This window comes from Cyclopterus lumpus, chromosome 22, assembly GCF_009769545.1.
Source record: "Cyclopterus lumpus isolate fCycLum1 chromosome 22, fCycLum1.pri, whole genome shotgun sequence".
Classification (NCBI taxonomy): Eukaryota; Metazoa; Chordata; class Actinopteri; order Perciformes; family Cyclopteridae; genus Cyclopterus; species Cyclopterus lumpus.
In genome coordinates this window covers 15,403,956-15,419,186 of record NC_046987.1, presented here as the reverse complement: position 1 = coordinate 15,419,186, position 15,231 = coordinate 15,403,956, and the positions used below count along the sequence as shown (strand labels likewise).

The window sequence follows — 15,231 nt, the reverse complement described above, 5'->3', positions numbered from 1 at the left end:
GGTGAGTTTTTACAAGCTGATCTTTGACATCAGCATCATCAGTTAGTTCAATGTTTTCTTTGTCTCTTCCTTCATCAGCATGAAGATCTTCATCTTCAGTCTCCTCATCATCAACCTCTTCTTCGGTTTTTGTCTCCTCCTCTTCCTCCTCCTCATATTTTACTGGAACTTCTACAGTTTTTTTCTCCTCCTCTTTCTCCTCCCTAGCTTCCACCAACTCTTCTTCAGTTTTGGTTCCCTCTTCCTCCTCATTTTCTATGACAAGTCCTGTTGTTGTCTCCTCCTCCTCCTCATTATCTTCCATATCTTCTTCTACTTCATCTTCAATTTGTGTCTCCTCCTCCTCCTCATTTGCCTCCTCCTTTGTCTCCTCCTCCTGCGCCTCCTCTTCTACCACAAGTCCTGTTTTTGTCTCCTCCTCATCTTCTATTGCAAGTACTTCAGTTGTGGTCTCCTCCTCCTCCTCCTCCTTATCTTCAAGATCTTCTACTGCATCTTTAGTTTTTGTCTCGTCCTCTTCTGTCTCGTCCTCCTCTGTCTCCTCCTCTTCTACCACAAGTCCCGTTGTTGTCTCCTCCTCATCTTCTACTGCATGTACTTCAGTTTTGGTCTCTGTCTCTTCCATCTCCTCCATCTCCTCCTCATCTGTCTCCTCCTCCTCCTCCTCTTTTTCTACCACAAGTCCCGTTTTTGTCTCCTCCTCCTCCTTATCTTCAAGATCTTCTACTGCATCTTTAGTTTTTGTCTCGTCCTCTTCTGTCTCGTCCTCCTCTGTCTCCTCCTCTTCTACCACCTCATCCTCATTATCTTCCATATCTTCTTCTACTTCATCTTCAATTTGTGTCTCCTCCTCCTCATTTACCTCCTCCTTTGTCTCCTCCTCCTGCGCCTCCTCTTCTACCACAAGTCCTGTTGTTGTCTCCTCCTCATCTTCTACTGCATGTACTTCAGTTTTGGTCTCTGTCTCTTCCATCTCGTCCATCTCCTCCTCATCCTCCTCATTTGTCTCCTCCTCCTTTGTCTCCTCCTCCTCTTCTACCACAAGTCCCGGTTTTGTCTCCTCCTCATCTTCTATTGCATGTACTTCAGTTTTGGTCTCCTCCACCTCCTCTTCATCCATTTTTATGTCCTCTTCTTCCTCATCATCTTCTACCAAAACTTCTTCAGATTTGGTCTCCTCCACCACCTCCTCTACCAAATCTTCCATGTTGGTCTCCTCGTCATCCTCTTCTTTTAATGCATTTTCTTCTGTCTTTGTTTCCTCCTCGTCCTCCTCCCTTTTTACCAAAACGTCTTCAGCTTTGGTCTCCTCTTCCTCCTCCTCACTTTGTACCACCTCTTCTTCAGTGTTTGGTTCCTCTACTTGTTCTTCTATTCCAATATCTGTTTTAATATCTCCCCCTTTGTCATCCTCTGTTTTTAAGTCCTCCTCCTGTTTTGTACCAACACCTTCCTCATCGTCTGTCTCCTCCTCCTCGTATGCCGCATTGCCTTCTGTTTTAATCTCCTCCTTTTCCTCTTCCTCACTGTCAACCTCTTCTCCCTCATCGACGGGTGATGGTTCATGTTCTTCAAGGCCGATATGTTTCACTAGTGATGTGATAGTAACAAGTTTAGTGCCTGTTATCGATCTTGTATCTGATTAATGAATGTGACTATTAGAGAAAAAATCATGAATACCATCCTCCTCCTCCTTGTCTGCTTCACGGGCAGCTTCAGTGTGAACTTCAGCCTCCTCCTCCTCCTTAATCTTTGAGTTGGGGGCTTCACTTAACTCTGCAGCAGCAGCAGCAGCAGCAGCTTCATCTTTGGCAGCTTGCATGATCTCTGTAACTGTACCATCAACTCATGTGACTAGTCTTATCTGACCTTCACATCATAACATGGAAAAGTAGTTCCAAACTTATTTGATGGGGTGAAATGGGAACAATGACCATTCATAACATTATAAAGTACACGCCATCTGCTGCAATTAATTACTTTCCCTATTTGCTTATCTCGTTTAAATTAGCTTAATGCCAACAAATGGTAGGAAATGACAAAAAACAATCACACAGTGGTTCATTTGTCAATACTTTCTACTGAAGATGTAAATCTTAACAAATGAGTTTGATGATCAGTTTTTCCTAAAAGGTACAACTGAGCACTGTACTCTTTAGCAAACTTTACTCAAACAATAGTTCATTTTTTAATGGGGACTATTTCTTTAGTGGCGTATTAATAAATCACCCAGTGAAATAATGTCGCTCTCTGATGGGTTTTAATAGTTTTTGGAGGTCTACCGTAAGGACAAGTACGAATAATAGATTCATAAACACAATGTACCTGATCGCTTAAAAAAAATAATATATTATTATTTGGGTCAATGATACGTTCTTTGTAGCTTTGTGTTTGTCTACACAGACAATACTTGTTAGTGAGTAATTGATTGTTATTTTTTGTCATTTCATATGATTTGTTGACAAAAAGAACAATATAGATTTGAAATTTTACCAGAATCTTCATCCCACACCACCCAAATTATTACCACCCAAAGTGAAAATACTAACAAAGGCTAGTTTTTGAAACATGCGGTTTAGATAAAAAACAGATAAAAGATCAAATACAATATTTCAGACGAAAACACATCATTCAGACAAACAATCCAGATACATTCAGTATATTGCAGATGTTTGAATTATTGAAATACCAGTTACAATAGGTTAGTAAGTCAGTGAAATGCAACTCCAAAGGACGCATTATAAAGACACATTTTCATGCTCAATATAACATAGAAATTCTTAAACATTATGACTGGAACAAAATCAACTTAAGGGCAAAACACATGAACAGAGGGACAAACAGAGGGAGAGATGCACTCACCAACACCTTATATAAACATTTATTACAATAAAAGAGTTCAGTGGTTATCAATAATGCACATTTGTTAGTAAAAAATTAAGTTTAATCAAACAAGATAAACATACAAGGTCATCACACTTCAGGCTCTTACTGAACATTTTATTTGAGAGAAAAACAAAAATCAATGCAAACATGCATGTAACACATCATAGTGTATTTCTGTGATATAAGGTGGTATTTTCTTACCTTTTTCCAAAGGTGGCAGAAATTGACCTACATTTTTAAGAAAATACGTAAAGTAAAGAACAATTAGCTTAAATAATTTTAGTAAGGAAAAAAGAGAAATCTTCTGTCATTACCTACCTTTCCTATGTACCATCTTTATATTAGATGGTAGAGCTACAGCTTTGTCTAAACAAAGAGAAGAAACAAACAAATGGGGTATCATTTTCAGTCAGTCATATGCTAGTAAGATGCTTTTAGGTAAATTAAAACTGTAATAAAAAGTGAAACCTTTTTCAGTTACTACATTTACAACAGGTTCACCTAAAAAAAGAGAAGAACATATGATAAAGTATGCATCAAGGTGTCACTATATTTACTATGACCAAGGACATATCGACTAGGGCTAGCTCAGCCAGGGATCGAACTGGCGATCCTCTGATTGAAAGACGGACCTGCTAACCACTGACCCACATACACCCACATACCTTGATCAGCAACCAGCATGCTTGACATGTAAGCCGCAAACAAATCTTTCTTGTCTGAGAAATCCAACAAGGCATCTTTGACAACTTTCATTGGTTCATGGGTCACTTCAGGCATGATCCCTGAAATATTAGCACGGTTCAGAATACTAAAAAAATACAACTTCTGCTTGTTTACCATTCATTATATTACCATCCTCATTTGTATTAGTAATAACAGTGAATGCAAACACAGTGATGCACTAGGAATAGGTATTATGACCTTGTATGTTAAAAATGTTAAAATAGCTTGTTCACCAATCATCGCTGTGGAGACGTAGCTCACGAGCATGTTTATCTGCTCTGTGGTGATTTCTGCTGTTCTCTTCAGAGCTGACATGGGGCTGAATCCCACAGCAAGCTGCATATCTGATCAACAGTAACAACTGTGGTTAGAGGACTCCAGTAGTGTACATTGTAGTGGTAAACACACGTACAGTAGATTATACGATCCTAGATAAAAGGTTAAAATACTGTACCTTTTACTGTGTCCAGTATCACATCGAAGATGGCACAGAGCACATCCCGGATGCGTCCTGTTATTCCACTCAGAAGGTCGTTAGTAACACTGAAGACAGTTCTGCCAACAACCACAGGGTCAACAAAGCTCATGTCAGTGGTTCCTGAGAAGAACAGAAACGCATTCAAGCCAAAGCTCCAGTGAGTTACTTCATTCAACAAATTCAAATACTTTTTGTCATACAGACATTTGGAAAGACAGTTAAAGACCAATGGGAAAAGATATCGTTCGCCAGTAATAAAGGTACGACACACCCACAACAAACACAAGCTGACAGTTACATAGTACAGACATAGTATTTAATGTAAATAATGCACCACAGATAATAAGAAGGTTAAAATATGGGTACCTTTTGTTATATCCAGTACGCTGTCGATGACGGCACAGAACACGTCCTGGATGTAGACCACGATTCCACTCACGGTGTCATTTGTAACACTGAAGACATTTCTGCCAACTACCACAGGGTCCATGAAGCTAATATCCGTGGTTCCTGAGAAAAACAAATAGAAAACAAATAAGGACAAATATGTCAAATCAGTATTGTATGCTGTGTGAAATTGTCATTTCAATATTCAGGAGGTTACAGATTGGAGGGATGTTAAATGAGGAGAGCAAATACCTTTTACTACATCCAGAATTGTGTCCAAAATGGCACATAGCATATCCTGGATGTAGCCCCCCACTCCACACACAAAGTCATTAGTAACATGGATGACACTTCTGCCTATGACCACAGGGTTAATGTAGCTAAGGTCAACTTTTCCTGAGAAAATAGTGAGGGAAAAATGAAGGTATCGTTAGTTTATTATCATGTTATTCGTTGTGAATTAAACATGGAAGACAGAAATATTCTTTAGTCAGAAGTAAGCATTAAATATGGAATACATACCTTTATTTATATCCAATATGATATCTAATGCGGTGTCCACAATAGCACTCAGTGTGTCCCTTAAATTGCCCCCAACTCCATGCATAAAATCATTCGTTGAATGGAAAGCGTGACGACCGATGATCACAGGGTCAACATAGCTGAGGTAGAAGTTCCCTGTGGATTTGGGGGTAGGTTGTTAGAGCCATTGTCACATCACATGTCTGCTGAAATGATAAGTGTTTTTTTTTTACGAGTGTGTTTTCATACCTTCCTCATCTGAAAAATAGCGAACAAATCCATCTTTTGCTTCCGTTAATTCCTCAGCTGCGTAGGTGGCAGCGGACATGGGGTCACTTAAATCAGGTGCACATTCTAGGGGCCCGGAGATATGAGAGTCACACATTACAAGAGTTGCTTGAACACTGCTGCAAAGGTGCAGCATGCATGCTGTCTCTCTCATGTACCTTGAAACTTATTGAGTAGACCGGATACTTCATCGACAGCGTCGTTTACAGCTTGCATGGGGTCCGAAACGATTTGCTGAATGTCTGAGATTGATAACAGGTGAGATGCTTGTTTGATGGTTGAATTACTAATGCATTGTCAAGTATTCGTGACTTACCAGGGACTGCCTTGTGCTCCACAAAGTCGAACATCACCACTCCGACCACCACCCAGGAAAGGAGAGCCGCCAGGGCAATCAGCAGCTCCGCAGACACTTTGAGCTTCCTGAGGAGGCCCAGACCTTTGGACTTGAGAGAGCTCGTCTGTGGTGCAGCGGCTCCATTAGAGGAGGATGCGGCTCCTTTATGTGGAAAAAAGGCAAGCAGTCACTCTGAGAACTCTCAACATCATCAAGGCAGTCCTGTTGCTGCTTGGTCCTCTACACTGGAACAAATAGTTACAAGTATAGTTTTTTTGTTGTTTTTAATGTATTCTTACATACTTGATTTGTCCTTTTAGGGTGAGACTCAATTCTCACTTTTAACAAATAACAAATAAACAGTGGCATGCAGCTGGTCACCACTCCAAAGAGGCTCCATTCATAAGTGCATTGGGGAAATGTTGCTAACAGGTATTTGTATTCGCTCTTTTTCAGTGTTTTTTCTACACCTTCATAGCATGGGAGGGTACATTTTTGAAAATAATAGAGCCAGACCTAAAAATCCACAAGGCAAAAATACAACAGAATCTATATGTATGACACATAAGATGTGTGTCAAAATCACAGATTTTGTCTGCCAGCAAGCATTGGCCTGTTTATCTTTTGACACCCACTCAGGGACTCTTTAATATTTAAATCAATATCTTAAAAATCTAACGTCTGGACATTATTATTGGTCAAGCTCCTGAAAATCTGACAAAAACCTCTCATTGCATTTCTCTTGAAAGTGGGTGATGTATGTGGTTTTTTCTAATATTAAAATATTCACGACTAAACAATCAAATATCATATAGTTTAAGTTCTGAAAACATTATTTATAGTATTATTATTAATTAATTATTAAACAAGAAAAAACTTGGTTAACTAAACATGTTAGCAGAAGTATGGTGTATTTTTTTATTTCCTTGAATATTACTCTATATTAAGATACTGTCTTGAAAGCAACAAACTGACAATATCCACTTTACAAATCTACAGTTTGCTCAGAACAATTTAAAACTTTAACTCGTTGATGATTTGGTAAAATCTCTGACTGGGAAGTTCTTGTGGCATGTTTGATATACTACTGTCCTCCCATAGCCCCCTTTACAGTCTCATTAGCCACAAACTGCACTAAACCATGACACGTGAAGGATATGTCCTCTATGATCAAACAAAACTTTACAGGGTTGAGACCGTATGTCTGATCTTTGCATTTATAAAACAATCACCCCGGCCTGTGTCCTGATGTTGAGGAATTATGTGAATTTGATTAAATTGATTGACATCTTGTCAGATTGAAGATCATACAAGATCGTCTGTCATTTTTTATTTCATACAAACACATGATTACACTTAATAATTCATTTTTAGCACAGTAAACAATTATTGTGATGGCATTTAATGACATACTCGCAACACTGCGGTACTTTCCAGCTTGGACATGAGCCAAGGTGTTAGCGAAAACCTTATAGATGAAATCTGAGCATGCCCGACATGCCCGATTTACTTCCTCATATGCTGTTATTAAAGAACTAATAACAGACCCTTCAGAATTATTCAGGATGCAAAGGTGGTGTCAGTATTTCACAATAAATGTACACCGATTCAAAAGGAAAGCTGCCTGTTATTGCTCAATTCATTCTCCACCAAACAAAAGAACTGGTTGGGAAATACCACTTGTTTGTACAGATTACATAAGAAGTATTAGCCTATTTTTTAAATGGCAAAAGGAAAGTTGAAAACCAGAGGTCAGCCCCAGCAGCAGTGATGTCTGTCACAGGAGAGCAACGCTAATACTCTGCTACATGATATCCTGTATTTATAGCAACCAACTTTCAACACATTTTCCAAAGAGGGCATAACAGAGCCATTCATTTATTACATAGCGTATGTGTTTTAGGCTTTCTGTACTATATACAACAGCAAGTGTTGTTCATTTCTGTGCTAATGCAGGTGTCACAGTCCTACCTTCAGCCATGGTTATATGGAGACAATTTCAGCTATAATCCTTTAAATTGGGGGCAAAGCCTCCTCATGCAGAAGTGAATGGAAAACCACAGCTTCAGTAGGAGTCCAATCAGCATCCACTTATTACAGAAAAAAGTGACCAGGTAAATTGAATTATTCCATTTCCACTTAGTGATGACGGTCTTCTTTCCTGACTCGTGTAAATCCACAGGTTGAACTTCTCAAAGATAAAAAAAAAAAAAGAAGACAATAAAAGATTTAGCATAGATTGTAAGATTTAAAGGTGGTGCAGGATTTGGAGCTGCCAGTGTGGCAGCATTGCAGAGGGGGGTCTGGGCACGGTGGGGTTGAGGAAAGCAACGCAAGGGAAGGAAAGAGTCGAGCAGAGGGCTGGTGAGGGGGAACAGACAGAATACCACCCAATGTTATTGGTGCCTCACATGGGTATAGGTCAGAGCACAGCATAGGGGGGCTTCAAGGTAACTTCATCCACCAGAAGGTCCGGGTTATTCTTAGCCGGAGCTCTGCACACCAGTTGCTCCGACAGGCCTTTTTTGGCGGTTGAAGCAGTGTGTGTGTGTGTGTGAGATGTGAGATCAGTTAGCTGAATTGGGCCCCTCTATAAGATACTATATACTATGACTTTTTAATGACACACTATACTACTACCTTTTGATATTTTTATGACACGCTATACTGTGATGTTTTATTCACATTTTAATGACATACCTTTTAGACTTTTATGGCAAACTTTACAATGACTTTCTATGACGTCTTATATCAGGTCTATACTATGACTTTAACAAATATACCATTCTAAGAATTGGTATGATATATATATACACACACAACCATTCTGACACGTGATTATACTATTACGAGGACATTTGATGACCTATGGTATGACTTTTTTATGACACTTAAATGAATCCAATACGTTTTTTTATGTCATACTATACTACGACAACTTTATGACTTTATGACATACTATACTATGACTATTTGTGGCATATATATATACCATGGCTTTGTTGTGACTTTTTTTATGACATAGTACAGCTTTACCTTTTGGCAAGATATGGCAAAATATAATATGGCTAATATATTTTTTAACAAATATAATTGATCAAATATAATTATTCAAACTGCTCTTTTGATTTACATAATTTGATTTTACTGTGCAAACATTTCCAGAAGAATTGTATGTTCAAACGTATGTGTATATAATAAAATAATTATTCAACTATAGCAATTTTAGTCTTTCGGCTTTTTGGGACTTATCTATTGTATTAATAATTGTCAAAATGATATAAAATTGCATAGTTTTAAGTCACACACCTTTGGATTTTCTTGGGGGGGAACACCCAAACCCGGTATTTCCTAGTGTTTTTCATTCACTGTGAATCAAAGGGTTTTTCTTTATCTTGTTGCATAACATGTTGGAGCATCCTGAAGGCACCGCTCCTCCTCCTCTGCAGCCATACCTCCCAGTCTGGCTGTCTGGTGTAGATTTTAGGCTTTAGGCATCCTATAATAAATCATGACAGACTATACCAGACTCTATTTAGATTTTTACTAGATTATGACTCTTGTGACATTTTTATAACATAAAGACTGTCATAAAAAAGAAACCAAAAAGTCATAGTATAGTATAGTTAAAAAAAATGTAAAAAAATGTTTAAAAACGTTAAAAATGTTGAGTTACAGTAAATCAACAGTAAGATGAATAATGTATTTAAAAAGGCATTGTTTGATGAACCATGAATGGCCACTCACTGCTGGACTCACTCTCCTCTACAAACTGGAGTAAAAGGTTAGTAATATGAACATAACTTAACACTATCTCAACCTTAGATATGTTACCTGAGGGAGGATTCATTCTACTAAACAGATAAAAGGATTTGACAAGAAACTAAAAAGGAAATTTGTGTTGGGTGTAGTCTACGTCAACCTATAATGAAGTGACAACGCTTTATATCTATTGTATTATGCTTTCTGGTTATTGTGCAATTATTGTGCAAACATGTACCATAGATACAGTTATCTACATGTTTTACCTCAGATCAATATGTGTCATGGCACACTACAAATCCATTGGTTATTTAAAAATAACCAATGATTATTTATTAAAGGACCAGTGTGTTGGATTTTGGGGCCATCTATTGGCAGAAATAGAACATCATATTCAATACTATGTTGTGTATAATCACCTGAAAATAAGAATAATTTTTCTTTTTGTTTACCTTAGAATGACACAGTGAGAGGATCTCTGATCACTTCACGGTGAACTCGTCAGACTCAGCAGCACACAGTGATGCGTTCAATGCCCCGGCTTCACCAAAAACTTGCTGCGACTTATAACAGCTGCTGCTCAGGGGTTTTAAATAGATTTTGGGTGTAATTTGTGACAACTTATTTTTATATTCTATGAGAGAGTTCGAATGAGGGATCCTACTGAAGCTGCATGAAACCAGCTAATTCTGAGAGGAGAGGTTCCTCTTCAGGTTTTCCCGAAACATATGTAGTTTACCTGAGGAACATTTATCAAGTTCATCTCAACCTTAGTTTTTTTCCAGTAGCAGTGACTATCACACACCAATATTTTACCCTCTGATGTTTTGAACTGGGGACTTTTCTCTAGCGTGTTTATTGTCTAGCTCGCCTGAAGAACCGAAGGAATCTTTTTTCCGCAAAGAGAGTCTTTCGGGCCTTTGGAGCACTCTTATCTCCTTCTTCCTTTCCACTGGCGAGGTATCCTTCTTGGTTTTGGGGCCTTAATTCTCTGCAGAGTTGTGCAGCCAAGAGGTATGACATATCGTATTATGATTTTGTTTGTTTACTTCCAACTTAGACACCATCAGAAATGTACTTCCTGTTACAACACCGGAAGTTTCCTCTCATGTTCTGCTGATACAGTTCTATACTGCAACCATCCAGTCTGTTCGTTCACACACTGCGCACAATGCGATTGACCTTCTCTCCTCTACAAGACACAATCACAGTTCCTTCCTGCAGGAGTTCACTTAAACAGTTAAATCAGGCATTGACTGTCAATGACTATACTACGGCTTATTTGACATTTTATTGACACACTATAGCATGTTTACACTGCTACCTACTAAAGAAATCAATAATTTGACACAATGATTTTATTGATTCAAATATAATTTGATTGTTTCCACAAAAAATGGTCTTGTTGTGTACGGTGATCAGAACTGCGTCCAAAGCAAAGTTCTTGCATTCATAGCCGTTTTTAATTGACCAATCAGAATTTGCTCGATATGTTTATTTTCAATGTATGTTCCAAATAAATCTAATCCCTTGACGGACATCTATGTCTGGTAAATTTCCCATCAAATTCAATTGTGAATAGGTACACGGACAAAAAATGTCTTTGAAACTTCTGGAAAAAAAAAACGACATCCGATACAACACGAGCTGTTATTCACTTAGAGTGGTTCAATTCTGAGATTTTAAAATACACAAGCTGCATAATAAAAAAATCTGCTAAACAAAACATAAATACGGCATTAAGCCGGTACTGGTGTGTCTCTACAGTGTAGCTGTGGCACTGAGGGTCACAGGCCTAATGGTGAGGGTGAGCTCCAGAGGTACAGGAGGAGGAATGTATCGCTCCTCCTTCAGTAGCCGCAGTAACACATCCTCAGTGTCCCGCGGCCAGCGGTAAAGATGCGTGTTCTGAAGCCAACTTGGGACATGTTTCTGAGAGAAGTATGCAAAAACGTGTTACTGTTTGTGTAGGAGATAAAGGTTTAAGGGATGGTGGAAAAGTTGAGTAACTGCCTCACTTGAAGTTAATAAACAAAAAAGCTTTCTGACCTGGGACGCTTTGGGGAAGAGAAGCGGTATGAATCTGAAATTCAAGCTGCCTTGGTGGATGAATTCATTCTGCATCTGGAAAAATGTGGTAATAAAATGTTAGTGCCCATAAGCAATTATTCTCAGAATCAATGTCTAATTTAAACAAATAAGTTCTCACCATGGAGTGAATATATTTAGTGTTTAGACCATGGCTATCCACTACAGATCCTTCAATGTCCGCCTTGTACTTTGGACTGATGGCAATGATGATCATGGTTGATGGCTGTCACACACACACACACACAGTATATATAAAATCTGTTCAAATCAGATTTTAATGATGGTTAAACTTACATCTTTCAGATAACCGTCCTTCCACTTGTTGATATCCATACGCCTGATGGGGTTGTCAAAAATGTCAATCTGTGAAATTAAATGCAGGGCATTAAGTGAATTGCTGAGTGTTTAAAAATATATATATTTACTGACTTTTGAGAGAATATGTATTATCTCACAGCTGGCCGAAAGGGGACTATCTCTGAAGAAATGTCCGTAGAATAAGTTATAAAAACGTTTCCTGAGAAGAGAAGAGATCATAAAACCAGAATGAATCTCAGAATAAATCCTTTTTAGTTAAATAGTAAACTGTATGCAATAATTCCATGCCCTGTTTACATACTATCTTAACTAAACTATAACATGTCAATCATTTAGACAATACTGTTACATTTTTAAGGTGTTTGTTATTATATCCGGTGCATATTTACTGTGTAAGAAACATCTTAAAATGTATGATGAACTACAAACTACAGCCTCACAAATAACCATGTAATGTAATCAATATATCTGAAACTGTCAACAACAATTCAAAAATAATACATTTCAGTAAGATAGTATTTTGATCAGATGTAAAGGGTTTTTCCTGGTTTGTCCATTTAAAACATTAAATTGACTCTAATGGTGTTTATCCTACTGGTTTTGGTCTTACCCAGTAATATTATGAATGGAACTTCTAAAGACTTTATTTTAATTTTACTCAACTTCTAGAAAACAAACAAAATGTCATGACGAGTGCGGAATCAAAATCACAATCAGCATCAATCGCCAAGTAGGTGTTTATATACGAGGGATCAGACTCCTTTTGTTGCTCTCAATGTACATACACAGATAACCGTAGTCTAATTCTGCTCACCTTGTGCATAAACAACAGAAGTAACAATTGAGTGTATCCTTGATTTAACAATTATTTTAGTTGTTTTAGGCTAATTGCCTGCAGTTACTTCTAGAAGCACAATTATCTCTTCGCGGTCATCAAAACATGAACACCATGTTTTGGCATACTGTAATGAGACTTTATGACATTTTAAATGGCTACTTGATGACACTCTGTCAGTCACTTTGAAGCAAACAGAGGCCGATGCAGCAGATTTCCTCGTGTGCTCTGTTCTTTTCGTTTTACACAATATGCAAATTATCTGTAACTTTCCAAAAATCAGCATAATCTCTTCTTGCATTTCCAGATAACATTATTTACATAACTAATAGTGTTTTGAGAAGGAACAATTCAACATTTCGCAATGATGGTTCCTTCTCACAGTATATTCTCTTTAATCAGTCGGTAGTTATTGTCTGTTAAATATGTATGTTAAATGAGATAATAAAAGTGACTCACGGCACTCATCAGGCAGACTGATGCTCCTTCTTTGTTTGTGTGGATGTGAGACAGAGCTCAGGTTCATCACGTTGACCTGTGGCACGGCCTCCAGAGGAGGGACGGAGAACTGGGGCACGTTAACTGAGACCCTTCCCTGAGCCCCGCTGTCATTCATAAAGTTACCATGATGTCCGAGCCTGAAGCAGTGGAAAAGGAAAATAAACAAACGGCTCATCGTGCTGACGTGCAGTCTGTGTAATATGCAAAGTAGTTGCAGTACCTGGTCCACTGTATTTTTTCACAAACGGGAAACTTGAAGGAACTTTGTGGATTTGTGTTTGACCGAGAAAGGTTACAAAAGGAATGCTTTTGTCTTTTTTTTTTACCAGTGTTGTGCGTCGTCCCATCTGGGCAGGCAGGAAGCAAAGTGATAACCCGGCTGAGGAAGGTACATGTTGAGTGGACTGAGGTTGAACTGCCCTTCTCCTGCAGAGTGAAAACACCTGACATCCATAGTGTGATGACGGTCTGTGGACATAAAGTTGAAGCACAGTGTGAAGGCAGAAAACGGGCCGGAGGAGAAGGTTGCCAGCTCAAATATATGCACACTCAAATAATGATACAACTGCTGCTAATGAAAGTGGTCGAAAGTGACCGTAAATGTACACTTTTTACATTTATCTGAAAGAAAAGTTACTATTGAAAAACCTAGCAGTATGAAGTAGTTTAAAGTTGCTTTACCTCGTTCAACTACAATATTAAAGTACTGCTTCCACATCTTTAGATTAGAAATACTATTTCAATATCTACAAATCCAATTCTGGATTCTGAAAAGGACCATTCTGATGCATAATGAGTGTACTTTTAACACTAGAAGTACATTTTGTAGATAATACTTCCATACTTTTCTTTGTAAGATTTTAAATTCAAAACTTTTAACTGTATTGTGGTATTTATACACCGTGTGTATGGCTACTTTTATTTAAGTAATCATAAGTAAGATCATAATACTTGCTGATGGCATCATTTCTTTTTTTTCTTCTTCTTCTTCAAGCAGACTGGATATTTACCATTTTTGCCCCTTTCAATGAATCAAATATACTTAGTACATGTTTTCTTACCGTAGTTGTTCATGTCGTGGTGAGGTGGTAGAAGCGGTCTGTGGTGTGGCCACTCATCAACAGATCTGAGCGGCAAGGGACGCTCAAGATCCGCCTCATCACTCTGAAAATGAGAAGTGTGTTCATCCTCAGCCCTCAAAATAATAACATAAGAAAAATAGATACATTATTTAATCCCAAATAATTTCAGCTCATATTCTTTGACTGATTTTTCAACTCCAACATGAGACTTTTTGTTCCGAGTCACCAGGTTGTGTCTCTGTTTGCAGGCTCTGCTGTTCCACAGCGGTAAAGCTCCACAGTCCCAACAGCAGCTCTCTCCTCTCGCGTCACCCTCCCTGGTCTCTGCACGACGAGGGCGGCGATTGAGATTCCTCGAGGCAGAAGTAGCTCCTCCGTCTCCTGGCTTTCTGAGCTGCATCAGCTCGACAGTCAGAGCATCACGAGCCGGCGGACTCCTCAACTCTTGGTTCACCTGTCCGACTTCACATGGTCTCTTTTGGCAGAAACAAACTGCATTCATGCAACAGGTCACGATGTGGATAAACATGAAATATTTGGTTTACTATGACTTCAGGGCCTAAAAGTAATGAATGATTTGTGGTGGAAAACACCTTTAATTCTGGTACTTTTTCAGATTTCTTCATCTTAATCAGGTGACCTCAGCAGAGCCTGAAGTCCTGCAAGTAACAGAAATAAGCAGAATAAATTAGAAGAAGAAAAACACAGAATTACAGGTAACTTGGCAGTGAGATGAAAAGATAGTTGAACTGGGACAATGACATTATTTCCCATGCAGTTATCAAGAACATGCCACATGGAAACTGAGTCTTACAAAAATTGACTTTTTTACGTACCAGGAGTCTGAAAAGAAAAGAGCAACGATGACATACCTGTTCTCTGCTGGATTCTCTACACTCCTGCAGCTGCAGAGGCTTGTGTGTGCACAGTCTGCTATATGCAAATCCTTCACTGCTCAGCTGCACCCAATCAGAGACGAGAATGTGGTGTTTGTGTCGCTCAGCCAGATTATCTCAGG

At 38.5% G+C, this 15,231-nt stretch overlaps 1 protein-coding gene across 3 annotated transcripts; it reads right to left on the bottom strand.

Moving 5' to 3' along the window:
- Positions 1 to 10,754: 10,754 nt before the first annotated feature.
- LOC117725122 (adapter protein CIKS-like) lies at positions 10,755 to 15,113 on the bottom strand. Of its 3 annotated transcripts, none has more exons than XM_034525110.1 (11): positions 15,086 to 15,113; positions 14,807 to 14,872; positions 14,440 to 14,688; positions 14,193 to 14,295; positions 13,458 to 13,599; positions 13,090 to 13,268; positions 11,933 to 11,994; positions 11,772 to 11,840; positions 11,596 to 11,700; positions 11,436 to 11,510; positions 10,755 to 11,318 (listed from the first exon to the last, which is right to left on the bottom strand). In XM_034525110.1, exons 2-11 carry the CDS (start codon positions 14,837 to 14,839, stop codon positions 11,148 to 11,150), a joined length of 1,188 nt encoding a protein of 395 aa, XP_034381001.1. In that variant the 5' UTR covers positions 14,840 to 14,872; positions 15,086 to 15,113; the 3' UTR covers positions 10,755 to 11,147. The 3 variants fall into 3 exon arrangements, with proteins under 3 accessions (XP_034381001.1, XP_034381002.1, XP_034381003.1); XM_034525111.1 differs by having other exon boundaries at positions 15,050 to 15,088; XM_034525112.1 differs by lacking the exon at positions 11,596 to 11,700.
- Between the last annotated feature and the right edge of the window lie 118 nt (positions 15,114 to 15,231).

Coding starts and splice junctions, on each gene's coding strand:
- LOC117725122 (XM_034525110.1), bottom strand. CDS start 14,839: ATGAAGAAATCTGAAAAAGTACCAGAATTAAAG. Junction 14,296..14,439: donor GCAAACAGAGACACAACCTG/GTGACTCGGAAC, acceptor TCTCATTTTCAG/AGTGATGAGGCGGATCTTGA. Junction 11,995..13,089: donor CAGTCTGCCTGATGAGTGCC/GTGAGTCACTTT, acceptor TTCTCTTCTCAG/GAAACGTTTTTATAACTTAT.